Raw genomic sequence first — 25,787 nt, 5'->3', positions numbered from 1 at the left:
ACTACTAAATCACTGGAGCCGTCCGGAGCGTGTTTTATTTTAGATGGTGAAATTTTAAACGCAATAATACCTAAAGCGATATTACGAGGTATTTTCTGAGTAAATAAAGATTACATTTTTAATATCTGCTGAAATAACTAGATTTTCTTTTTGCGTCTTGACTCTTCAAGACGCAAAAAGACGCAAGACGCAAAAAGCTAGTAACAAATAACAATATAGAAATTATAATTCAAATCCTCCATTTTAGGAGACAACAATAACCTTACAGTTTAGGTAACCTTTAAAAAACGCCTCCGTGGTCTAGTGGTATAGAGCGGGGCTCTTGACTCGAAGGTCGTGGGTTCGATTCCCGCGTTGGAAACATGTTATTTCCATAGTTTGGTTAAAACAATGCAGGCTGATCACCTAATTGTCTGACAAGTAAGATGATCCATGCGTCGGATGGGCATGTAAAAAGTCGGTCCTGCGCCTGATCTCTCGCCGGTCGTGTTGGTCTTCCGTCCCACTGGGTTATGAGAGTAAAGGAATAGAGAGTGCTCTTGTGTACGGCGCACACACTTGGGCACTATAAAATTACTCCTGCGTAGCTGGCCTGGTTTCAATGAAACCGGCCACCGTCACCGAAACCGGTGTGGGAGCTATTATTATTATTATTAACCTTTAAAAAGTTATTTTCTATAGCGTCGAGTCTTCCAATAGTGAGACAACCGACATCAAAATACGTCCGTAGTTAAATCTGTTTAGCGCTTTTGTGCGATTAATTGTACTCTCGAGAGCTCCTGTAAGGGTTATTTTAGTACCTTTAAATCATTATGTTCTTACGGACCGAGTGCGGTTGTTATATAGACGTGGGTTCAAGTGCGGGTTTGACGGTCGCGCACAATATATTCACACTTGTGTGCCGAGGCTCACACATTTTATTATTTGTATTGAAATGAGAAAATTTGTAAAGAAAGTAGAGAAAAGGACACACTGTTGCTTCAGCAATCCGCAGTAAGATTTGAATTAAAACTTTTTTTCCAAAAGTTTGTTGTCTGTACAAATTTTTCCAAAAGACAAAATATTTAAGCATCATTATAATATTATTCTTTACATACCTACTGGATGAAATATAGTCAGTTATACCTATCAGTAACATTTTCGGTATAATTGAATTACATTTAAACGTTATTACTTATTAGTTATTAATATCCTAATAAATAAAAATATTAAATTATATTTAACTACTAGCTGCTGTCCCGGCAAACGTTTCTTTGCCATATAAAATATTTTGCCCGTGTTATTTTATTGAAGTGACTAAATAAGTATGTCACCATGACAACGTCCATCGCTATCCCGTCGCACAAACAGTGGTCGCCCAGTTTCGAGTTGTAATAATTTACTGTTATTTATTCAACAAATGTACTTATCATTGTAATAAGTACCCAGTAGCCGACTCTCAGACACACTGAATATGCATATAAAATTTGGTTGAAATCAGTAAAGCCGTTTCGGAGGAGTACGCGGCCTAACATTGTGACACGAGAATTTTATATATTAGATTTTCCACTTGTTCTATAAAATTTTAATCTGGTCAAAGCCGAAAACAAATATGTAGTAAGTAAATACGTTACTAAGATGTAAGAGAAACCGCACTTATTCGACTAGGAATGGAAGCCTTTTTGAGACCCACAAGCCACTTCCCGAAATCAACCGCAAACGGAACTCGAATGCATTTCACAACTAGATTTCGCCTTTGGGTTTTGTGATGTAATTGTTATAAACTTGCTTGTTACAGAATAGTTACACATTTGTACTATTGTATCTTTTTTGTAACAGTTAAATATTTGTTATTTTGTATACATAAGTATAATAAAGAAAAATGTTTTATTTCTAAGTTTTAAAACAAACATTTTCAGTATGTCTACGTGTTGACCTACCACAGGTTCGGGTATCAGACCCGGCGAGAAGAACTCGCAAAAGTATTTAGTTTTGAATGTTTTTAACTTGCATCTAATTTTTGTTAAAACGTAGCGTAATACGCTGAGTTCGCTAATCCGGGATTAATGATAACTGAAATGAGCTCCAGGAAAAATTGTACGTCATTTCGCGAGACTTATTATCATATTTGTTTCCTCCTTTTAAGTGACCTCTCCATTACATTTAAAATATAACGGAGTATTAACTCGAAATTCATTCGTTTGCGGTTTTTAAAATAACGAGCGAATTCGAAGGGCCTCGAATCGTGTTCCGAACGCGACATTTCGGGAGATCATTACTCACGGTCCGGATCACTCGTGCAGAATGTAATTTTCAATAAATTATCTAGATATTAATAAGTAGGGGGAGGTTAAGGGTTGAAATAATGGCCCCACCGTTCATCGTCGGATAAATTGCGAGTGGAGACACACTGTATTGAGATTACGTGCTTCAATATCCGGGCGCCGACCGGTCGACCGACAGATCGCGCGACCGATCGTCCGACACAAATTAGTGCGTGAAAAACGTTCAGACATATTTCGTGAGGTTATGAACATTTCCTTGTGAAATTTGTACAGTTACCGCGACGGGGAAATTGCGGTAATTTGCGAGGCTAATGCGACTCGAAAAGTATTTGTTTAGACGACGTTGTTTCGTCCTTCCGCCTCGGTAGAAGGTATACTTATTGTAACGAAACATTATTTTTGTAATAAAATTTAATAAATGTTGCGCAATTTTTTTCATTTCCAAAAGCTTTTTCCAAAATTCCAGCCAAAGTCAAAATACCTTACTCTAAACGATTTGTTCGTTACGGCGGAGAAATCCCCCTGTCTATTTAACCGATAAACGATCGCAAACGCTAGATATCGACGGACCGAACTTCAAAACGAAGGAAATCCTTGACAATTAATCCTTAGCAAACTATAACAGCACACCGAATAATTAACTCGTCTCTAATACGACTGATAACACAAAGTGTAGGGGAATTTCGACCTTATTGTTTAGCGCGATATAACTTTAAAGTTTAACTGTCAGGCTCATTACCAGCTCGGAGTCGGCGCGAAGATCACAAACTCTCTTTGATCTTCATACCGGCTAATTAATAGGGCTACGAAAGATTAACTCGGATATTGACAGCTGTTGCCCTCGCCGAGTAATCTCCTAACAAAGCGCTAACAATCCGTGTTTACTGCTCCGGCCTAAGTTTTTGTGTGCCATATATTACTAGATTAATAATATTGAAGTATCTATATGTGTAAGGGCCACTCTTTGGTCGATCAATAAATTAGTATGAACATTTTTTAAAGCTTACCAAGGTGGGGATTTTTTAGAAACTACAAATTCACATCAGTTTTGCGATTGGTCGAAACTATCAATGGTCAATAATTGGCTTCGCTAAAAAAACGCCCAATAAAATTTTTACCAAATTTTAAGTGAAAGAGGGCCACCACCACTTGTGGTAATTTAGCTCAAAAATATATAAGTTGTATATTTAACTGGGGCAAAGGTCACGAGAGGTCATCCTCTCTGTATTATCTAAAACAGGTTTAAGGATAAAGATTAATAAATTTAATTGAGCGTCAATTATTACAGTATCCATTCCGATGAAAGTTATCAAAGAAATTAATAACCCGAAGATGAATCAAAAGAGCCGGCAGAATATTAGGTTCCACGGAATGTGAATATTTGCACGTAGCTGAAATATGTTTAAAACTCCAATAAAACGGCTTTCTCGGGTATGTGTAAAGGTGGAGATCCTAAAGTTATTTACTATTTTTCAAGTAAATCGAGTAAGTTAATAAAGAAGACTGTGGTGTTGAATACACCACAGTCTTCTTTATTAACTTACTCGATTCTTTATTATGCTAAAAATGCTAAAACATTACAATTTACAATCTAAGTCAGATTGAGCCTTACACAGCCAAATATGTCGGAATTAATTCATATCCCATTGTGATCTGTTATAAAAATATTAATTTCTACAGTTATGGCACTTTACACGAGATTGTATTGCGTCCAGTAGCACCCAATAGTGTCCACTCCACGGGCAGGTGGCTCGTAAAACCAACTGCACATTAATTTTTTACTCCCCGCACCCTGTCGCCATTTATTTGTATTGAGGCGCGCGGTATTCCTGAAAATTTACACGCGCGCAAATGAGAACAAGTGGCGTTCTTTGGCTTTTCACTGCATTTTCATTCGGGCAAAGCGGCGCAAGTTGAAATATCACGATTATTAAAACTGTTTTATAATCCTTATCGCATCTGACGTTGACTAGATTCCGTGAGCGGGAATATTAATGAAAAATTAGTAGCAAACAAAAATCTAAAACAACTTTGAAACGATCCAAAAAAGCCCACAGAACGGAGTCATTATGTAAATTACAAACGAATAAAAACTGGCGAAAAATGGCACGATAGGGAAGTTAATGCTTTCGAAGCATTAAACCGAGAGCGTCAACCGTCAACTCATAAAGTTATCCGATAAAGTTGGCAGTCACGTGCCGTCACTGATGCCGTACAAAATGCGTGAAACAACGTACGCGTATATCAGTTTACCCCGGCACGCCGCAGCGCGGTGAGTGCTAATTCAAAAGCTATATCTCACATTGTTACAGTGTTACTTTTATTTCCACTCGTCGCAATAAAAACTCTTCGTTATTTGAAATAAAAAACCTAACAAAAAAATTTTGGTATATAATTAACTACTTATTATTTTAGTGTCTGTCTGTCTACCGTTTCCGCGTGATAAACGAATTCCAACAAAACACACAACGTCTAATAATAGACCAATTAAAATTGAGCATTTTAAACAGAAAGTAATTAAACTTTATTCTTACGGGGGCTGTTTTTTACCAGAGATAAGGTAAAGTGTTTGTTTATTTAAACGGCGATTACGGGAGTCATTTAATACTTAATAGTCAATTAACGGGAAAAAGGACCGCCTGTATTGTCTCCTAAACAAACACTTGGCACACGACGATAGCCGAGTGCCAGCTTCGCATAAAATCTTATTATATCTTCAGTTTTTTGCATGTTTCCGAATAGACTGTGATTAAAAATTAATCGATATTAAAGCGATATAATAAATGTAAACGATACATAACGATATAATAATAAAAAAGGTAAATGAAAAATGTAGAGTCTTACTAAGGGTTTTCCCAAATATCCCTCAAATGCTCCGAATATGCCTACACATTAAGTCGTCAATTAAACATCCGTTTTGCGAGTTAATAGCAATGTAAGCAAAGTGCTAGCAAAGTTGCAGTCTGTTAGTATTTAGCAGGGAGTTCCATGTGTGTGCTTTGTTCCACTATCACCTCACCGCCCATTCGCTAATTCCACTTACAGTTTCAACTTATTTGTTGAAATTCATGTTTTTGTGTAAGCACTTTGCTAGTTTGTGTGACTTGGACTGCTAAGTTCTGTGTTTAGTTTATTTTTAACCCTCGACGCAAATATGGGGTGAAGTTTGACATAATATTTTGTGTTACGTGTAGCACTGAAATGGATGTAAAAAAATTTAGTTTCTTAGTGAGATTAAAAGTATACTCGGCTGTAATTAATCATCATTAGCTTTTGATAAACAGGAACTCTTTCGTTTGTTTCTTATGATTACCATTGTTTTTTTTCTGAATTAATAATGAAAAACATAACAATTGATAAAGTATTAAAAATAATCCATCGATTATCCAAAACTTGCTTGTAAACTACAGTAAACCACCATACATTGTGTGTATTAAAAAGCAGACATAAAAATTTCATATGACATGAAAAATATGACTAAAGCAAGATAATCAATAGGTAATCATGGTTACTTGAAGCGTATTAGTCGAATGTAGGGTAATAAATAGGTCCACAACCCCGGTATAAAATCGATATATCGAATGTTTCGGACTGAGCTTATCAGTTTTTATCGCCGGTGACAACCCTTTGACTAGCGATAACACGCTACTGATTACAGCGGACGCGGCCGAATAAAACAATATAAATTAATATGAACTAATAATATACATGACCTAGATGTAGACATTGAATTAAAAAAAAAAACGAATGATTCAGAAACAAGACATGTACCCTGTAGTTTATTTTAGAAAACTTTGACTACTGTTGTGGATATCTTCAAGTTATGAGGTAATGTTAACATTGTAGAAGGTAACAAATTAATTCAAGAGTTAAATAAATATGTAATTAAAAACGCTCATGCTTTCGAAAGCTAGTACTTTCTTAGTTATTTTGTCGTACGATGAAACAATTGGCAGTTTTACTATGCCCTTAGTTTGTGTAAAAACTAACTGCAGCAATTCTTTGACATAGAGAAAAAAACAACAATTCAAAAACATAGTAAAACTCCTTATGAAATCCACTACATAACGAGCAGACTGGTGATTGTCATGTTTAGGATTTTATAGATGTAAAAATTTTGATTTATGCGAAGCTTACTAAGTCTAAATTCTCCTCCCCATGCTGGAACATGATCGAGAACCATAATTGCCACCAAAACATGGACCAACGTCAAGAAACCGCATTATAAACTTATGCACAAGTCGAGTTGATATTAATTTAAACTTTATAGAGATAGGTTGTTGACTGAATTTTATCTTCTCTATGGTTAAAGCATTTTTGATTGGTTAATGTTTTAGGTTTTAGCATTGGTCAATCAAAAGCACGAACAAATAAATAAACTCAATAAAAATCTAAGAAACTGGGAAGTAATATTTAAAAAGGAGATTATTTTCAGCGATATTTACGTCCGTATAGTTCGGAACCAAACAGCGCACAAAAACTAGTACTTAATGGATAAAAACAAATGTCCAACCAAAAAGTAACACCGGAAATGTGTCGGACTGTACCTCAACAGGGTGTGAATATTTATTTGAACTGTAATAATAAACACATGCGACAGTAAAAGCTAGTTTTATGTCCGCACTATTTCATTCATTCCCAAGTACGGTCATATAAAACAATACAATTTAAAAATAGAGATTGTATGAAAATAAAACAATTCTTGTTTGTTTTTTTTTTTTGGTTAAAGTAAATGGTACGGCACCTGATGGTCGATGATAGCCTGATGACTATAACAACAGAGTATTTTGATTTTATAGTTGCTACTGTATAAAAATAGTATGGAAAAGTCTACATTGTATTCTGTTTCATTTTTTCTTATTTTAACGTACAAGGATGGTTTGGCGCGATGACATGGAGACGTGGATGCAAAACAGTATTCTCAATTAATCAAGTGATGGTTCACAATCCAAAAACAATTAAAAACTTGAGAGGTGTCAAGGGACACCCGAATGGAAGGAAGTTATTTCTTATGTTCAAAAAAACCTGTATACATAATATAATAACGCCATCTATTGACACCCAGGAATACTAATAACGCGTCGTTGTTTATTAAAAAAAAACGCCATCTAGTGTACGCACAGAAATACTTACTATCAACGCCCTCTGCCCCTAATATGCAGGTACAAATAAAAAAGTGTCGAGCCTCGAGGTCAAAACAAGGTCAAATATCGTTCTGTCTAGCCTTCAGAAGGAACTTCGATCCAAAATATGATACTTCGATAACATTGACATGAAGTAATGTTTGTGCAACTGTTGACTCTCTAGCGACACTTTACAAGATAAAGAGCTTGCTCTATATCTTTCTCGAGGCTTTATAATAACCTTGAAGTTATTTAGAATGTATGTATGTACAGCAAAATACCTTACAACATTGCGGCCAGTGTTTATAACTGTGTAACATGAACATAGGTGGTATAGAACTGTCTAAAAATTGCATAACTATTTTAATGTATCTGAAGTTTTAATGATGCGAGATTCCCGAGTATTTGTACCGAGAAAAATGTAAGATTTCATTTGGCGGTAATGAGCCGCGCTAATGAGGTTACTAGTAACGTCGTAGCCATCACATATTCCGTTTGATCAAAAGTATGCGTCCGCCCGAACGCGCGGTTTGGCGGCTACATCGCAAGATCATAAGATAACAATTGTATGTAAATGACAGCACCACTATTTTTTTTTTCATTCTATTGCTTGTGATCTCGTTTTGTATAGCGGTCAAATCATATAAATCCAGCCTCAGAATTTCACAAGCTAAGTTCAGTACCATAACCATAAGCTTCCGTAGTTTTTATATTCATCAAAACTAATCTTTGGCCCTTTAATAATATTCAAATAGCGAAAGAAAGTCCCTCTGTGTACATACCACAAAAAATTTACGGTTACATCTATTTGTTTGTTAAGAAATCCGAATTAGTAATTAATGCTAGATAATCCTAATTAAAAACCCTAATACGGCGAATGTTCTTTTAAATTCAGTGACTAATTAACGATTAGTTTAAGTATTTAAAGTAAATCTAACTTTTAAGTAGCAATGTTTGAATTTACATCAAACCTAAATCATTGCTGTTAAATAGCGCCTAAATAAAAACCGCAAAATATTAATTCTAGAATGGCTCCTACTATCTATAATTATAATTATTAGTTTTTAGTCGCTGAACACAATGGCTTTTATGCTGACGGCATATTTAGGATTATTCTTGTAAAAACCCCAAGTTAAAGCAAAACAACAAGAGGTTGATTATGCCAAATTATCTTACGATAATGCAGCTTCGATATGATTTCGATGCAGTATTATAACATTTCAACCTGCACATTTGACGTGGCAAACTCATTCTGACTGTAAAATAATATGATTATAACAAAATGATTAAACAAATCTCCAAAATCAGTCATTCGACTTTTGTTTGACGTATACGAAAATAATGAGGAGTGACGATAGATCTTCAAAGGTCGCAGTAAAGTCAGGGCTGCAATGACATGCCCTCGGAGGAAAAAAGAAGAATGAGAATTTTGCTGCTTCATAGGATCTACACTGGATTAAAACTACATAATGTTGGAAAATAAAAACGTGTGGCACTCGGAGACTGCCGTGGTAAAGCTATTGCATATATATTGTAATTCTCATACATCTAGACGCACGCACACAAACACCGTGCCGATGTCTGACAACGCCGCACCGACCGGCACTGTGCTGGTCGGAGTGGGGTGTGTTTGGTTTGCTTCGTTACGGAATTTCTTGGTTCAGTCGCCGCGCTCAAAGCCGCGATAAAATCTATTCAGTAGCTTAAATATCAGAATCAGGGTACAAGTGAGGTATGCACGCACTGCGGTTGAGTCTCGTTAGCGGTAATGTGGGTTCAAGAGGTATCACAGAAGGGAGTGATTTACAATCAACTATTGATAAGCTTAGCGATTTTATTCCTGAACGACCTTTGAATAATAGAGGTTTAAGTTATAGCAAGGTTTGTATGGCGTCCTTGGTTTTGAGTACTTTTTATGTAGGTTTCGTATTGTATTGTAGAGATGCAAAATAATATAACGGACCATTTTTAGGGACAAAAAAATATATTTCCATAGATAGAAGTTGTCTTGAAATATTTCGTTTTGTAGTACTTCGGTTTCGTGCGTGGAAATTTTTGTGAAATCAGTATAATAGTTCTGGTGTTTTTGATGCAAATCAAATATCTTATCTTTTATTTTAAGTATCTTTGCTTCTAATATTCCCATAATCAAAGAAATTCCACCGCCACATAGCTAGACCTACTTTGTAAATACTAGTTTGGCCTATGGAAAAGTAGCTTACAGACATTTCTGATGGTATTTGCAAAAACAAGATATTTATAGCCAGAAATTAATAAAACGAGCACTAGAAAATAATAAATAGTTATATTGCAGGCATTCATCTATCTATATATTAATACGTGAGCCAAAAACTTTGTATCCCTTTTGACGAAAAATGGAGAAACGTAGGTGAATGAAATTTTGCACAGTTATAGTACCATTGGGCGATATCTAGTACTATTAAAAACACTATTAAAAGTGTGATAAATGCGAAAATATGCCCGTCTGTTCGCCTTTTAGTTGTTACCTCTCCACGCTTTAGCCACATCGATTTTATATTAAAAGTGATTCGTTAAGGTCTGGGAAAGGACATAGTTACCTTTTTAGACGAAAATGTACCCACAGTTCTAGCCAGGCTAGACTAGCCTACTATTTTCTATGCATCGCAGTGGGTAGTTTTACATATTTTTCCAATGAAAGCGGCGGAGAAGTTGGACTATAAATTTGCCGGTTAGAAGTGTACGAGCCGAGATCAATGCGGCTGTGTAGGCCCGGCCTGTCCTGGTGTCACCGTTTAAGCCGCACATTAGCGAAACTTGCGCCGTTTGAGCCGCCACCTGCGCCTCGATATTTACGCAGGCGTTTTAGTTGCCGCAGTACCTCATTTTGATCTGTGGATTTATATGCGCGGTATATGGTTTTGGCCGCCATACCGCGAGATTTTAAGGCCGGCGACGCACCTGCAGCTCTTCTAATGTTGCGACTGTCGATGAGCGGCAGTAGTTGCTTTCCATCAGGTGACCCGTTCGCTCGTTTGCCCCCTTATTTTATAAAAAATGATCACAAGTACGTTGTATGATCACAAGTAACGATCTATCGCGGTCTGTCACTTACATACATACGTTGTGATCTCGTCGCGTAGCGGCCAAATCGTAGGTTCGGGCGGACGCATAAATAGATCCATATAAAGCTAATGTGGATGTATTGGTTCAATAAGTGAAACTTAATTTTGATATTTATTAGTTTTTTTATTATTTTTTATTTTTTTATTTTTAGGTAATACGGCTAGCAGCTTATATTATTAGGCCTGCCGACAAAGGCCAACATGACCTCGTGCTCACTGGAATCAGATGAAGTATTCAGTTAACTGATTTTTCTAATCAGCAAAATGATAGGTAATTTAAATGTCACATATTATTTGTTAAAAAGGATATGAATCGAAAGGTAAACACTAATACTGCAAAATTTTGCTCCATCTATGCTACGTATTTCCAATTATGTTTATTTTCATAGTCCTTCACTCGAATTCGTATCATCTGTGATCAAACTGTGCAGTTTTACCGCTACGTGTGGATTATTTGGAAGTAGTTAGGAATATTGTTCAATTGTTCATAGTGGGCTTAGTCGACGATTTATGATGCGATAAAACCTATTGGACTTATGATGGTATTGCAGTTTACAGTGATCTATTTCTATAAATCCTCCCTCTGATGCATGGTAAAAAGCTACTTACGCACTAACTTAAATTACTTGGTTTCTCTAACAGCACATACCTGAAAATAAAGAACATAGTATTAGTCAGTGGATCGAAGACAGCAATTGGCTTATAACTTTGAAAAAATAATAAATGCACACTATTTTTTATGTAGTAGGTATCGCAAACCGTAATTAACACAAATACTTGATTCGAATTTTATAAGAAACTAGCATATATTACGCCCGCAACTCCGTTGCGCCAAAAATCGCTTATCGCGCGAGAACCGTACATTTTTCCGGGACAAAAAGTATCCTATGTCCTATCCCGAGACTCAAAGTATCTCCATGCCAAATATCGGAAAAATCGGTTCAGCGGTTTGGGCGTGAAGAGGTAACAGACTGACAGACAGACAGACGGACAGACAGACGGACATACAGACGGACAGACAGATATACAGACACACTTTCGCATTTATAATATTATTAAGTATGGATAGTATGGAAGTATAGATACAGCTCCAGCTTAGGGCTGTATTTTCTATAATTTTCATCTACAATAATTTTCAAAAACAGATGTAAATGACATCATCGTATACAGCAACATGGTTACAGCAGTCAGTAAGAGGGTAATATTTTCAAAATATGCTCACAGTTTTAGTGGTTTTAATTTTATTAAGGTGAAACATGTAGTGCACAAACTACGTGGCGAAGTTTAATCTAGAGGAGCATTAAATATACAGTCCAGGAATTGTCCAGACAGTAAACTTTAGCAGTTAACTTTAAGTGAGACTAGTCAAAATAATACAAATATGCTAGCTGATCCGGCAAAAGTTGTTATTTATATTTATTTATTTTATTTATCACTGTATAATATATATTATATACGCCATTTTTGTTCTTGAATCAGGACAACTCCAACAAAACAGCCGTTTTTGTTTCAATTGTTCACTACAATTTTAAAATATACCGAATACCGAAACTAAACTAAGTGAGTCCCCAAGCCCCCAGCGTCACCATTTTCCCCATACAAAAGTAAAAAAATGTAATCTTTCAGCGCTGCTACTTTCACAGTGAAGTCGCTAAGAGGAACACGCACACACCCTAAAGTATTATCGCTTAATTTTGTTACAGCCTGTATAATTGGATAAATAATTAGGTAAATAATGTTAGATTGCGATGAGATGGAATATTTTAGTGAAGTTATGAAGTACTCGTACCTACACGATACTCTACCAACAACACTACAAATAGTAGAACTACACAACTATATTTATTCGTTTTTCGTCTCGCGTCGGCTCCTGATCTATGCCGTCGGCTTAACATGATGACGGCGTATCATTGGATGACGTTAACGAGTAGGTGTAAGTGGGTGTACGTCAGGGCTGCCAATAGCACCTACAAATACCATTATAAAAAGCAGAATCGCCAGCCCTATTTTTTCAATGCGTACTCGAAGTATCACGTGTATGTGGAATTGACTGGCGCTTCTTTCGCCAATACAGGTTTACGTTAGTTCGATTTGTCGGCTATCGGAATAATCTAGATGGAGATTTAACACGAACCGAAATAAAGGTGGTCTTAGTGTTACCCCGTAAATCTCTTGTCCACTAAATTTTGCGTCCGTTTATTTGTTTTACGTAAAAAAACTCGTTGCATCATTTCAGATGTTTAGTGTTATACAATCCATTTGTGAAGCTCAGTCCATAACAACGTACTATTTTGATAGAAATTGAAATATCCAAAGATTGCAAGACCATGAAAAGGTTTTTATAGAATGGAAGTGTATGGTGGTTCCACAATTTTACAAAGATTTTAATCAGCGGGGCTAAAATGGTCGCTTTGGAGAATCATATATTGAATCATAATATGATTCATTTTTAAACTCCACTTTGCGTGCAATTCATATAGTGATTCGCTTCGATTAATGATTGGTCGACGCGCGCGAGCGCCGCGCGAGAGACCAATCATTGATGTAAGCGAATCACTATATGAATTGCACGCAAAGTAGAGTTTAAAAGTGATTCGCTTCTATTAATTATTGGTCTCCGCGCGCGAGTGCCGCTCGCGGGACCAATCATTAATCTAAGTAAATATATGAATTGCACGCAAAAGTGGAGTTTAAAAATTAATCATAATATTATGATTAATTATATGATTCTCCAAAGCGACCATTTTAGCCCCGTTGGCTCTTGTAATAGTTACAATACATACTCGTAGATACGATATTCTATAATTACGTTACGTTAGTAATATCAGTATCTTATTTTCACCGAGCAGCACTCTAAGATTATTCAAACATTACAATATACTAAGAAGAGGCCTCTGCAAATTTCGGTGAACATTTCGTGGAAACGCACAAAGGTCCTAACGCCGTATGGAAAACGAACTGAATGGGAAAACGTGCGCCGGCGCAGCGTGCAATGCCCTCTCTGCCCCGCGCCGCGAACGCGCCTGACAGCATTCCTCGGCGCTTCCTGACCGGGGCAAGTGCATTGCAAGTACCCCTCCCCCCGCCCCCCCACACTTTCCCCCGCGCTCGCCTTCACCCGGCCCGCACAAAGAAATTCTCTCTAGAGAATCTAAGCTAGAATAATTCTTCCGCGTCACTTTTGTAAAGCGGATATTATAGCTATAGAAATGTGAACGCATTTGCATTGCGGTTTTGTAAGCTGAAATAGGTTTTTTGTAATGTACCTAGAATTCTGTGTACCTACTGTATTTAACAGACATGGCTACTTAGTACTTATATTAAAAATAGTGAGCACTAATTTTTCAAATATAGTATCGCCAGATCTTCGAATCGTAACATTATCGTTAATGAAAATCGGTTAAGAGTCCGGGTGCTATCGTAGTTGTCATACAAACATAATACCAAGATAATTTCCCATACGAGAATATTTACCATATTATTTGAGTTATTATTCAGCTTAAGATAGTAATTACCTAGGTTCCTGTACAAAGATTCACTGCAAAATATTTACATACCAAAAAATAGGAACGATCACAATTTAGTATGTAAATAATTAGCAGTGAATCAGGTACTGTATACTGTACTGTATCTGTACAAAACAGGAACCTAAGCTGAATAATAACTGAAATATGGTAAATATTCTCGTATGGGAAATTATCTTGGTATTACGTTTGTATGAGAACTGCGATGGCACCCGGACTCTTAAGTCTTGGAACTGGAAGCAGTAAATTAGGTTTTTTTTTTTAAATTCGCCGCGTTTCTTACAAAAACTCTTTGTACAAGAATTTTTGCCGACTTTTCAGCCCTCAAACATCTCGTCAAAGTAATTTGATTATATTTCTGCCCGGGTCGATGTCGGTAAATACGCATCGACAAAATTTAAACATCTAACTTGATGAAATTGATGTATTTTACTCGTAAAGACCTCCTTCATCTCGTTATTTTTATTGGTTAGATTAAGTGTATTACTCGATCTCCTTAAGTAACGTAACGTTTTACTCAAAATTAAATACACACAAAAGGTCGTGAGTCTTGAATAAGATTCATTAGAAAATTAATACCTAGAATCACCCTAGAATCGAGAAGTCATAGCACATAAAGCTTCTTTCGGATCTCAAATTGCCCGGTACATAAAACCTTTAAAAAGGAAAAGTGTACGGTAATAGTCGCCTTCTGAAAGCGTTTTTCGCGGGGCTTTTAAGCGCTTATCTTGGAAATGATAGCCGCGGCCGGACGTCGAAGGCAGCGACGGCAATTTGCTTACATTAGCACATGACCGTTATAGAGTCTATCGCCTATGTAATAACGTCATTTTGTTTGCATAGAACATTTTAGGATTTCCCGTCGTTTTAGCATTACCTTTCATACTATGTCATAAAAAAGCGATTCACATATTTCTCAATAAGCTCGCATTTAGGAAACTATAACGCATAAAAGACCTTCTTTTACTCATAAGCCATGTTAACATCATTATAAATGCGAGAGTTTTCCTATCTTAGATATGAACAGAGATACTTTTAGTTTCGAAAATGACATAGCATAGTTTTTATTTCGTGAAGATTTGCGGTTCCCGCGCGACCGGCAAATATCTGCGCACGTATCCTTTATTCTGGATTTTGGAGAAATAAATTGCAACCAAAATGTCAAGCAACATTTCCTTTACTTGCAAAAGTATGATTTTTTATCCTACCATAAAGATTTCTGATTGATGATAGATGCAACTGTAAAACTAGTATCGATATGCGAGCACTCGACTATAGCCTCGGTCATGCCCTGGTACGTAACACTATTGTACTCATACATCCGCCTTATGCAGTTTCAGGTGCGTTCAGAAAGCGTTTCTTTTTCGTTTTGCCGCGCGACTTTGATATTCGAATTCCATTTTTAGCTTATCATTGTTTATTTTTCGTGAATAGTTGCTCGATTGATGTGACGGACTGGCTCGGATTTTTACCTTTCGAGTGGCATTCAATGCAGGCAATAGGCATTGATTTTGGTGGCATTGTGACGTTTCGTTTTATATTGCGAGTATTTGAAATATAGATTTATGAGAGGAGAAATAGCTGATGTACAGAATTTCGCTACCTGCTTAAGGTGACGCCGCGTTAAAGTAAATACGGAACCCTAAAAACCGTGTTGAATATGTTATAGACTGCTTGTTTTTGCTCGTAGAAAACAAGAAATGGAAAGGGCGTAAGCGACAAAATGGTTTTTGTCGCGTAATTTAAAAACCATAAATACATTTCATATAAGCTATGCAAATTAAAGTGTATGCTTGAACCAATCTATGTACAAATTTTAGAAGTTTAAATCACATCCTCTGTTGGCAAAATTAGAATCCCTTTTTTTACAGAGGTATTTTTGATTGATTATTGCGTGTTATAAAAGTTGAGCAATCGTGTTATGCTATGGGTAATTCAAACACAAAGACATGATGAATACTGATAATTAACTTTAATTTCTTAGCTTTAGTCATTGCTGAGAAAAATCGATATCGCTACAGCCAAATTATCAAGGCGTCGCCATAAAACTGCAAAAAACTACGCAAAGAAAGTAACTCAAAAAATATACTAATCAACAAATGCAATTTCCATGAACATCTAAATCGGAAAAGGTAACAAACAGAGTTAATTTATAATATTAGTATACTATTATCTATTCTGTGATTTTAGTAAGTACGGATATATTTTCTATTTTCTGTACGAATTATTAGTCATTAAGAGCTCACCTGACTCTAAAAATCAAACATCGTCCTCCTCTCTTCACACTCACGCCCGTCTTTCATATGCCAGGTGAAAAAGGACGGCGCGGAATCATCGCCGAGTTAGTTTTACTTGAATAAAAGACGAACTATAATGATTATGAAAAAAGTGTTTTGAGCAAATTTAGGTTTTATCAATACCTTTTTAGATATTAAAAAATATTAAAGAAAAGACAACTTCGAAGATCCAAGCAAAAATGTGTCTAAAACAAGGTTTTTTGTAAAAAAGAAACTATCGAGCATTTTTTGAGTAATCGTGTTTTCGTCTTGAGCATTTAATCTTTATGAACTGAAGTTACTTGTGTCAAAAAATCAGTTTTCTAGACCTTACAGATTTTGAGATCTAGGTTAAAGTATGTAGTCAAGTTAGGGTCATATGGGCTCTTAACTAACGATAAATAACATATTTTATAATTTCGGATGTACTATATTATCTACTTTTAGAATTTCTTAATAGCTAAAATTGATCATAACAAAAATTCTACAAAATACTTATCGCGCGGAATACATGAGCGCGGGTAAAGCAAAGAAAAAGTAAAGAACCAAAGCTTTACTCGCGGTTACTATACCGGCTTGTGTCGGTGTTTGTTTTTCTACGGCTATTCCTGGAGTCTGGACGCCGCGTCTATTGTTCTACAACTTATGGACAATTGCAGGTTGACCTTCTTTACAGAATAACTAGTTTAAAACTAAAACTACTTTATATTATATCGCTAGGAAACGTATGAAAAGTTTTTCTCGTGTATTAATAACTAGACGTTCCGCGCGGCTTCGCTCGCGTAAATTAGATGTTTCACAGACAAATTAGTCAATACGGATCATAGCCCATAGGGGCTATGATCCTTCACGTGGTCTAATTCTTATCTGTGCCAAATAACAAGAAAATTGCTCCAGTAGTTCGTGAGATAAGACCTTTCAAAAAAAATTCCCCGTTTTTTTCACATTTTCCTATATTTCTTCGTCCCTATTACTCTTAGCGTGATAAAATATAGCCTTTAGCCTTTCTCGATAAATGGGCTATCTTAAACGAAAAGAATTTTTCAAATTGGACCAGTAGTTCCTGAGATTAGCGCGTTCAAACAAACAAACTCTTCAGAATTATAATATTAGTAAATATAATAATATGGTACCTATAAGGTTCAATTATTTACTTCAACACAGTACATACTGTTCAGTGTTCATGTTGAAATATTATGTTTTTAAGGGCTCGAGGCACGAGAAACTTTTAGTAATGTATGAAGACTATGATATTCTACTAACCTTGGAAGTAACGCTTGAATTCAAATTTTGCATATTTTCTATCTTTTTTTAACTTAAGTGAGACAAGACATCAGTGACTCTTAATTGACATAATTATTTTAATATTGAACTTCTATATTACCACTATTTTAAGTACACCTAGCCAAGTCCATGACTATTTAGTAAATAATAAAATACATTTCATTTAATGGTGTATAAAAAGCGTAACCACTAAGTGCGGCTCCACAGAGAATATTCAAATGCTCAGCCATTTACTGCGGTATTAGTTTACGATGCAATAACGGTTAATATCGGAAATATCGTATTTGAGATATCGCGCTTACTATTTATGGCTCTATTAAACGCCAGAAATTTTAATGAATGCTGTTTTATTACACTTAATCTATAATCTTAAGAATCTGACAGCAATGATGCAGACCTACAAGTATCTTGTGCCATTTAGATGACATGGGGCGTGGATGCGAAGCAGCTGTCGAATTGACATTATGTCTTCTTCTTCTTTTTATTAAAGTCCTCCTCAGTGAATTAAAAATGTAAGAATGCTTATCCATACTATCCATACTAATATTATAAATGCGAAAGTGTGTCTGTCTCGTCTGTATGTCTGTTAATAGAATAGAACCGTTAACTCAACTTAAATATTTACCAAAACTAAAAAAAAAATACTGCAAATTAAAATATTAGAAAGTAAAAAAAGGCTTATAAAGCTTACTGTATTTTCTAAAACGTTATGTCAATTAATCGCTAATTTACAGCACAAGACGAAGGAAAGCGGGAAAACACGTCACACTAGGGAATAATAAACTTCAGCCGAGTCATGGTGAACTAGTACATTTTTTTCATTACCTGCTTTATAAAGGGAGAAGAACCTTCTCCGCCCTATCGTTAACGTCGTGTATTTTATAAAGAATTTCTAACGCCCAAGTAGACAGCCTTTGTTAGAATCGTCAAATGAAAAATATAAAAGACGCTTAGACATATTTTATTTAATGCTTTCACTGTAAGAAAATAATAATGAACGTAAATTTTTATTCGCGTTCTTTGCGTAAAGTCGATTTTTACATGTAGAGAATACATTTTTACGACGCAGTTAAAATAAGCAGTAGGGACTAGAAAAACTATGAAACGTTGAAATACTCGACTACGTTTAATATAAAGCCTCATATTTGATTCATTAGGACAATAATTCATAAAAATCTTGTAAGTTAAGGCGCTACGGTAGCACATACGGACTGACCTAAGACTTGACGGGCAAAAATAAGACACCAACAACAAGAACCACAAGTTTTATTCAGGGGGAGTGCAGTTAGAAAGATGTTATTAATGAACGTCGCAGACTTCTTTGTGCGCCGCATTTCCTGCACAATCGCCCTGACACTCAGTAATTAGAGAGAAAAATTTCGTTACCCCATCTGACGTCTGGAACCGTATTGCTGACAATTTCTTATGTGCATATTTGATTTTTATATAAAACTAGATGCGCCAGATCTCAGAGACTCGTTTATCGCGCGGGAACCGGACATTTATCCGGAATAAAAATTAGTCTTTTCCGGGACTCAAAGTATCCCCATACCATGTTTCAGCAAAATCGGTTCAGCGGTTTGGGCGTGAAGAGGTAACAGATAAACAGACACACTTTCCTATGGACTAGATGATCCGGTAAACTTCGTATCACTTTCCTTCTAATATAAACCTTCCCTGGACATCCACGAACATTCCAAGACTAAGATTAGCTAAATCGGTTCAGCCGTTCTCGAGTTTTAGCGACTAACAAAATTTAAAATTAATTGTTATTTAGATGTTGCTAGTACGTTGCAGCGAAAGTAGCCGAAAGAAATGACACGTTCTTCTAGATAAAAGTATATTTATAATTTTTCAAGGACCCAAAGTTTTTCCAAACCTAATTTTATCAAAATTGACTTAGCAATTTAAATGTGACAAGACAAGCCGACATGAGTTTACGTTTATTAATATGTAGGTATTTGTGTATCTAATGATAAGAAGTTACTATGAGCTCCACTTTTTGAAATGCCTGAATAGAAGCGAGACTTTACTATCACAATAATCACGTATTTAACGTCTTGCCAAAAAAGTATGATATTGTAACAATTTTACTAACGATTACACAAATTAACATAATCATAAAAATATTATCAAAAATTCTTAATTACGCCTAACTTGTTAGTTAAAAATTATCATAATAATTTCAACTGCTTAACGCCACTTTTGTTAAATTAGAAGTAAATTATAAATAGGACGTAATCTTAAGTGTTATATTTTATCTGAGCTGTCACTAAGTTATCACATATCAATATTTAGACTCCAGCTACCTGATTTCCTATAAATCTCCACTCTAGTGTTACTGTATGTTATTCTAGTCTAGTGTTTAGCTAGATTTTATATTTTTATGCACTAGATTACAAAGGCTATAATTTACTGGTAATTGCATAAGAAATACACTTCATTTATTTAATCTATTCCTAAGTGACTGTGAAATTAAGAAGGTGAAAATAAACGTTTCAGTAAACTTGCCATAAATATTTATAAAAAATCGGCCAAGCGCGAGTCGGACTCGCGCGCGAAGGGTTCCGTACCATTATAGAGCAAAAATAGCCCAAAAATGTGATTTTGAATGGGAGACCCCCTTAAATATTTATTTTACTTTAATTTTGTTATCAATTATTAAAGTACAAATATAATGAAGGATTTTGTAAAAAATTCAAGTGCAGCTATAGCCATTATTGATATCGAGAAAATTATAGCAAAAAAATCACGTTTGTTATATGGGACCCTTAAATATTAATTTTATTTTGTTTTTAGTAGTTGTTGTTATAGCGGCAACAGATATACACATACACAGGCTGTAGCCTGGAGACAGACGGACAGACATCGAAGTCTTAGTAAGTAATAGGGTCCCATTTTTACCCTTTGGGTACTGAACCCAAAAAAGATATTTTATGCTAAAAGGCGGAATTCTTTACGTTAAATTTATTAGGGATTATACAGAGCGGATAGGCCATTTATACCAAGTTGGCAACATAACGACATTCTAAGAATGTCTAGCTTCTTATACCACTACTTTGGAATCAACGAGCGGGGTTTTTATTGTTCCAAATAAGAAATATTTCAGTAAATGCAAAACGCATACAATACAAAATACTCAATATAGCTAACTACCCATCAAATTATCTACATAGTATCAAGGTAAATATTTTCAGAAGAAAATTCTTGACTACCTCTACTGCGGGACTTAACTCTACACAATATTATTATTTTTCTGCAAGTTATATTGCCATGAATCAGGGCTCGGAATAATATTTAGTAAATTTATATTTTATTTTTGTTTTACCTAAGCGTTGTGCCTATTAATAAAAAATGTTGCCAACTAAAATTTTCACGAATTTATTCACATCGGTAGATTCCGTAATAGAATTTTGCATTAATTAATAAAATCGCGATAAATTTTTCAAAATCAATTTAATTTCGTTAGCAAAATTGTTTGAAAAGCCTCGGGTGGTTTTATAATGATTCGAAACTAAATAAATGTCTGTTTTTTACTTACTATAATATGTTGGTCTATGAGCGTTCCGGTTCGTACGCCAGCACAATGACCTTATATTATTTAGTACGGGCCCAAGATATGGGCGAAAGCGGCCAATGGTTACTTTAACCAGATTTACCTTAAGTACCATAGATGTCTGTTTATATTAAAAGTGATGAGAAAAGTTTTGTTTAAATTACAATGGCATATTTTAAGTCCCAGTTCTATATTAAAGTTGTTGTAAAATAATATAGGTATGATACTCAAAAAAATACACACACGCAATAGTAAAATGGCTTCGTTGCAGTTATTAGCTTTGTATAACAATAATTTTTATGATTGTATAGAGATATGTCCTCTCAGCCACTGGACAAAATTGGCTCTCGAGATACGAGCTTCCGCAAATATAATGATCGTTGGGATTGACTTGAAATAATCAAGAACACTTGACATATTCTACTTAATTTTTGGTACACACAAAATACGAGGAAATACAATTTATTAACTGGCATACCGAGACTTGATTTATGTGTGATTATGAAATAATATGTAGAGCTGAAATTTGTTTTCCAAGGACATTAATTTTATTTAATAAATAATTCATACAAAATGATACAAAATATGTTAAAGTTACTTATAATGAGAACCTTATACCTTTTGGGGGAGGCCTTTGCCCTGCACTGGAACAGTTTATGCTCATAATAATAATAATATTAATATCTCTAAAGTGAATTTTCTAGCATATCGACCTACCAATAAAACTTTACATACCGGGACAAAAACGTTTTTTGATCTTGATATTTTTAATAGTCACGGGACTGTTTGTTTTTACGAGTATATTATATTAAAATAATATAAGAATATCATTTGAAAGATAATAATATTATGTGCACTCATTTCTTAAAAACAGTACCTTGTAGTCGCAGTTCGCTTATGATTTAAAAATCAAAAACAAAAATTAGCGGCCCCTCGCACATCTTCTTAGAAATGTTTACTTGATGAAAACTATTGTTTAGTTGTGATTCGTGCTTTATATTTCCGATGGAAACTTTTAAAGTAGAGTAACTTTGCTTGAATTTATTAATTTAAACTAACATTTTTAAAGAAGCGCAGAAGGTAGAAGTCAGTAAGGATTTGAATATTTTGTTTTGAAATAGAAGTTACACATAAATGAGTCCGTATTATGAAACCAATATGTCGTGCAACATTTCTTGTACTTTAGCCATATTTGTTGCTAAAGCTCTTTTAGCTAGTGTGTTTCTCAGAATCCTTCGTGAATCGTGAGATAGGCTCAGCTCATTTAGCGCTGAATGATATGCGTAAACGCATTTTTAGCGTTCTCAGCATTTAGAATTTCGATGTACCTTAATGTACTATCAGAGAAGTTGATTAATAGGCAGATGGCGGGCCTAAGTAATTTGGTCGCGTTAAGTCAAAGCCATCCGACCGATCACAGCTAACATTAAATTGACAAGTCGACCAAATGACGTAGGTCCGTCAACTGCCTAGGAATCAATTTCCTCGATGGTACCTTACAATTCAAGACGTGAGTAGAAGAATAAGGTAAGTAACATGAAAAAACTTCCCGTTTTGGCTTTAGGGCCAGTTGTAAATTATTTAAAATAGAAAAAATGTGGATTATATTATGTGTAGCCAGATATATTAGCTAGGTTATGAATCAGGCAAGTTACAAGTTTTATGAAAATAATAAGGGAAAAAATGAGTAATTGTACGTTTGTTACGAAATGTTACTTCTTCGATTCTTCCACTCACGTCTTCAATTTATCTTTGTTATATAAATGTGTTATTATAATCAATTGCATTACTATCGTGAAACAGTAGCGCGACCGATTTCAGAATGTCAACCGAAATATTCCTTCGTCCCACGCGTCCGAGGTTTTTGACGATCGTTGAATAGGAATTAATACTCGTTGGCTGTTTGAATGCAATTAACTGCATACTTGTGTTGCGAATACCGTTTCGCGCGGTCGCGCCGAGTCGCGGCTTTCCAGCGAAATTGCGGTGAAAATGATATAATGACGCGCCAGCTACGCTACGACAGTTTCTAATAAAAAATATTAACTGATATCATAATTCATACCTGGTTTGCCGTAGATGTATTGCTGTGAGCAGTGAGATATGTTGAGTATCTTAGTGTGGAATTAGGCTAAGTTTACCTGTGTATATTTTTGTTAAATATGAAAACGCTTGTCAAATTTTTTACGGCCGGATTTATGACCTAAACTTTGCTTTGGAAGCGCAACTGTACACTTAACATTGAACATAATAAAACAACTTATTGGTAAATCTGAGTAAAAAGACAGTAAGAATTCGGCCATAAAAAATGAAATCAAAAGACCCTGCGTCAAATGTGACCCAAAAATTTAGCACTGTTCTACAAAGAAAATATGATGGAACTTTACTATGTTGAATACAAAGACGGTGTATAAAACGTATTCCATGAGAACCTCGCCTATACTGTTAATTGTGCTGGTAAAATTATTTACCGTTATTCTGTCGCGACTTTGAATATTTTAATGGAACGTGACGAACATATAAAACTCATTCGTCATACATTATATTTCTAGAATGAACCTAATTAAATTTTGTCTAGGATCGCATAACTTTTCAGTTATATTTCACGAGTTCTCTGGCTACTAACTTTGTAGTAGCCACTCGGTCACAGACTTAAGATTTAGATTAAACTTATTCTTTTAATTAGCAATTTTACTACTTTGTATATTTCAAGCTGCTTGGGAGTTTTTTTTTTTTGTTTTGAGTACGGAACCCTCTCGAAAGCGTGATAGATGTCAATGGAAAATACATTTACAGAAGTAAACATATAAAAATGGGTAATAATTATATAGTACCTTTGACGGGAGGTCTTAATGAGAAAAGTTTAATGCGACTTTCGTTTTGAGTGAAACTTCTGTCATCAGCGTTTACTTTCATGGCTGAGGAACCTTCAGCCGAGTGGTAGGAACGAGATAATGACCTACCTCGATTTATAAACAAGTTTCTTCAGTTACAGAAATAGACGCACGGCCGCGGTATACAACGAACGCTTTCTACTTTAACTACGGTTTACGATTTATTATAACTTTATGTGCTTTAAGTTTTAACATTGTTATAATATGTTTAAAATTTCGTATAAATTGGATACAATATTTGACACGAGAAGCTTATTAGGCTCCGTAAATTACACGTGATAAAAAAGCTCACAAATTTCCTAGAACTTTACTGTTAAATGTCACTTATTCTCACAGTAAGAACACATTTAAATCGTATTACTAACCCATACGCTTACTTTACAATGAGCTTTTCCCGTAATAATGATTTCTTCGAAATAAACGTAGTGGCGTATGAAATATTTAAGAGTCAGAAACTTCGAACAAACTTTCGTGAGCATATCAAAAGTTCGTGCTTCGTTCTAAATATGTAATATACTGTTTACGTTTGCGCGAGACTATAAAACATTGTTTATTTATTCAGTCGTGTGTGGTGTGATAGCGGCGCGCACAGCTGATGCTATCGCACGCTAGTCGGAGAGCCGGAGCGTTTATATCTGATGTTTCGACAGCGCACCACCTCTCTGGATCTTCGGGCCGGATCGCGCGGGAAACAGTTCACTCACCATGTTAGAGAGCAGCAGACGCTGGTGTTTAGCGAGCTGGGAGTCGAGGGCTCGGAACGGGAATGCGAGGGGCAGCGGGAGAGGCAGCGGGAGCGGGAGCGGCTGAGGATGCAGGATCAGCGGCGGGCAGCAGGCGCACGGCGTCGCGTATGACACGCACCCGAGCTGCGGCGGGAACAGCGTGGCGCGGCCTCCCGGAGGCCACTCACTCGTCTCTCAAGACCGCATCCGCGGCCGACCTCCGAACTTTCGACGGCCACGCGCGCCGCCGACCGGACGGTTTCCGAACGCGCGGAAACTTCGAAAAAGTTGGTTCGGATCGGGAGGGGGGGTCGCGCTCGGGAGCGGGAAACTGAGCGGACGGGAGAAGCGAGAACGACGCGCGGGGCTCGCGAGTGTGGAAAAGTGGCGGCGTGCGCGGAGCACAAGTCGCCAGGCCGGCGTGTGGCGGTGGACTGAGCGGCGCGGCAGGTAGCGCGGGGCGCGGGCCGTAGGGGCGGGCCCACCTGACACACCTGGGCGCTTGCGCTCGCTCGCTCAGCCTCCGCTGGACATCGCTCCGCTGCCTTACTTTTCAAATTCTATGTCAACACCATAAACAAAATGCATCGGCTATGTATCGGCCGAATCGTTCGATATTCGATTTTTTCTCATCTTCGTAAAGCTTAAACAAAGTTTTCCGACGAAAACTTTTCTTTTTCAGCCAGTTCAATTGCTTAACGTTATGATTTTTTTGGCATCGATATTCATAATACACTTTACTAAGATAGAAATAATAATAAAACTGAGTATAAAATTAAATAAAAATATAATGTTGATACAATTTAATAACATTCTGTACCTTAATACTTCACGGTAACGAACCCTTATCTTACAAAGGAAAATATGAAGGCTATTTTTCTTTAATTTGTAGAGATATGAAATTTCACAAATAACTGTCGTGATGTTAAAGCAAACCGAGGATTACATAGGAGTCCTATTACTGGACCCCACGAAATTGTATTGATCCTGGAGATCCTTTCCTCGTTAGACGACATCAGAAGACGCGACCGATATAA

At 36.1% G+C, this 25,787-nt stretch overlaps 1 protein-coding gene across 8 annotated transcripts in view; it reads right to left on the bottom strand.

Moving 5' to 3' along the window:
* The window catches only part of LOC121731317 (polypyrimidine tract-binding protein 1), a 468,460-nt gene that overhangs the window by 165,417 nt on the left and 277,256 nt on the right, over positions 1-25,787 (bottom strand). For 3 of the 8 annotated variants that reach the window (XM_042120707.1, XM_042120711.1, XM_042120712.1), the window contains exon 1: positions 24,730-25,166. The exons of the other annotated variants lie outside the window; for them this stretch is intronic. In XM_042120707.1, coding sequence (XP_041976641.1) covers positions 24,730-24,732 — 3 coding nt within the window. In that variant the 5' untranslated portion in view covers positions 24,733-25,166. Of the gene's footprint in view, positions 1-24,729; positions 25,167-25,787 lie in introns of those variants that run through there. 8 annotated transcript variants of the gene reach the window in all.

The sequence above is a fragment of the Aricia agestis genome, chromosome 10, assembly GCF_905147365.1.
Source record: "Aricia agestis chromosome 10, ilAriAges1.1, whole genome shotgun sequence".
Classification (NCBI taxonomy): Eukaryota; Metazoa; Arthropoda; class Insecta; order Lepidoptera; family Lycaenidae; genus Aricia; species Aricia agestis.
The sequence above is the reverse complement of the archived record's forward strand: the minus strand, read 5'-3'. Positions and strand labels throughout refer to the sequence as shown.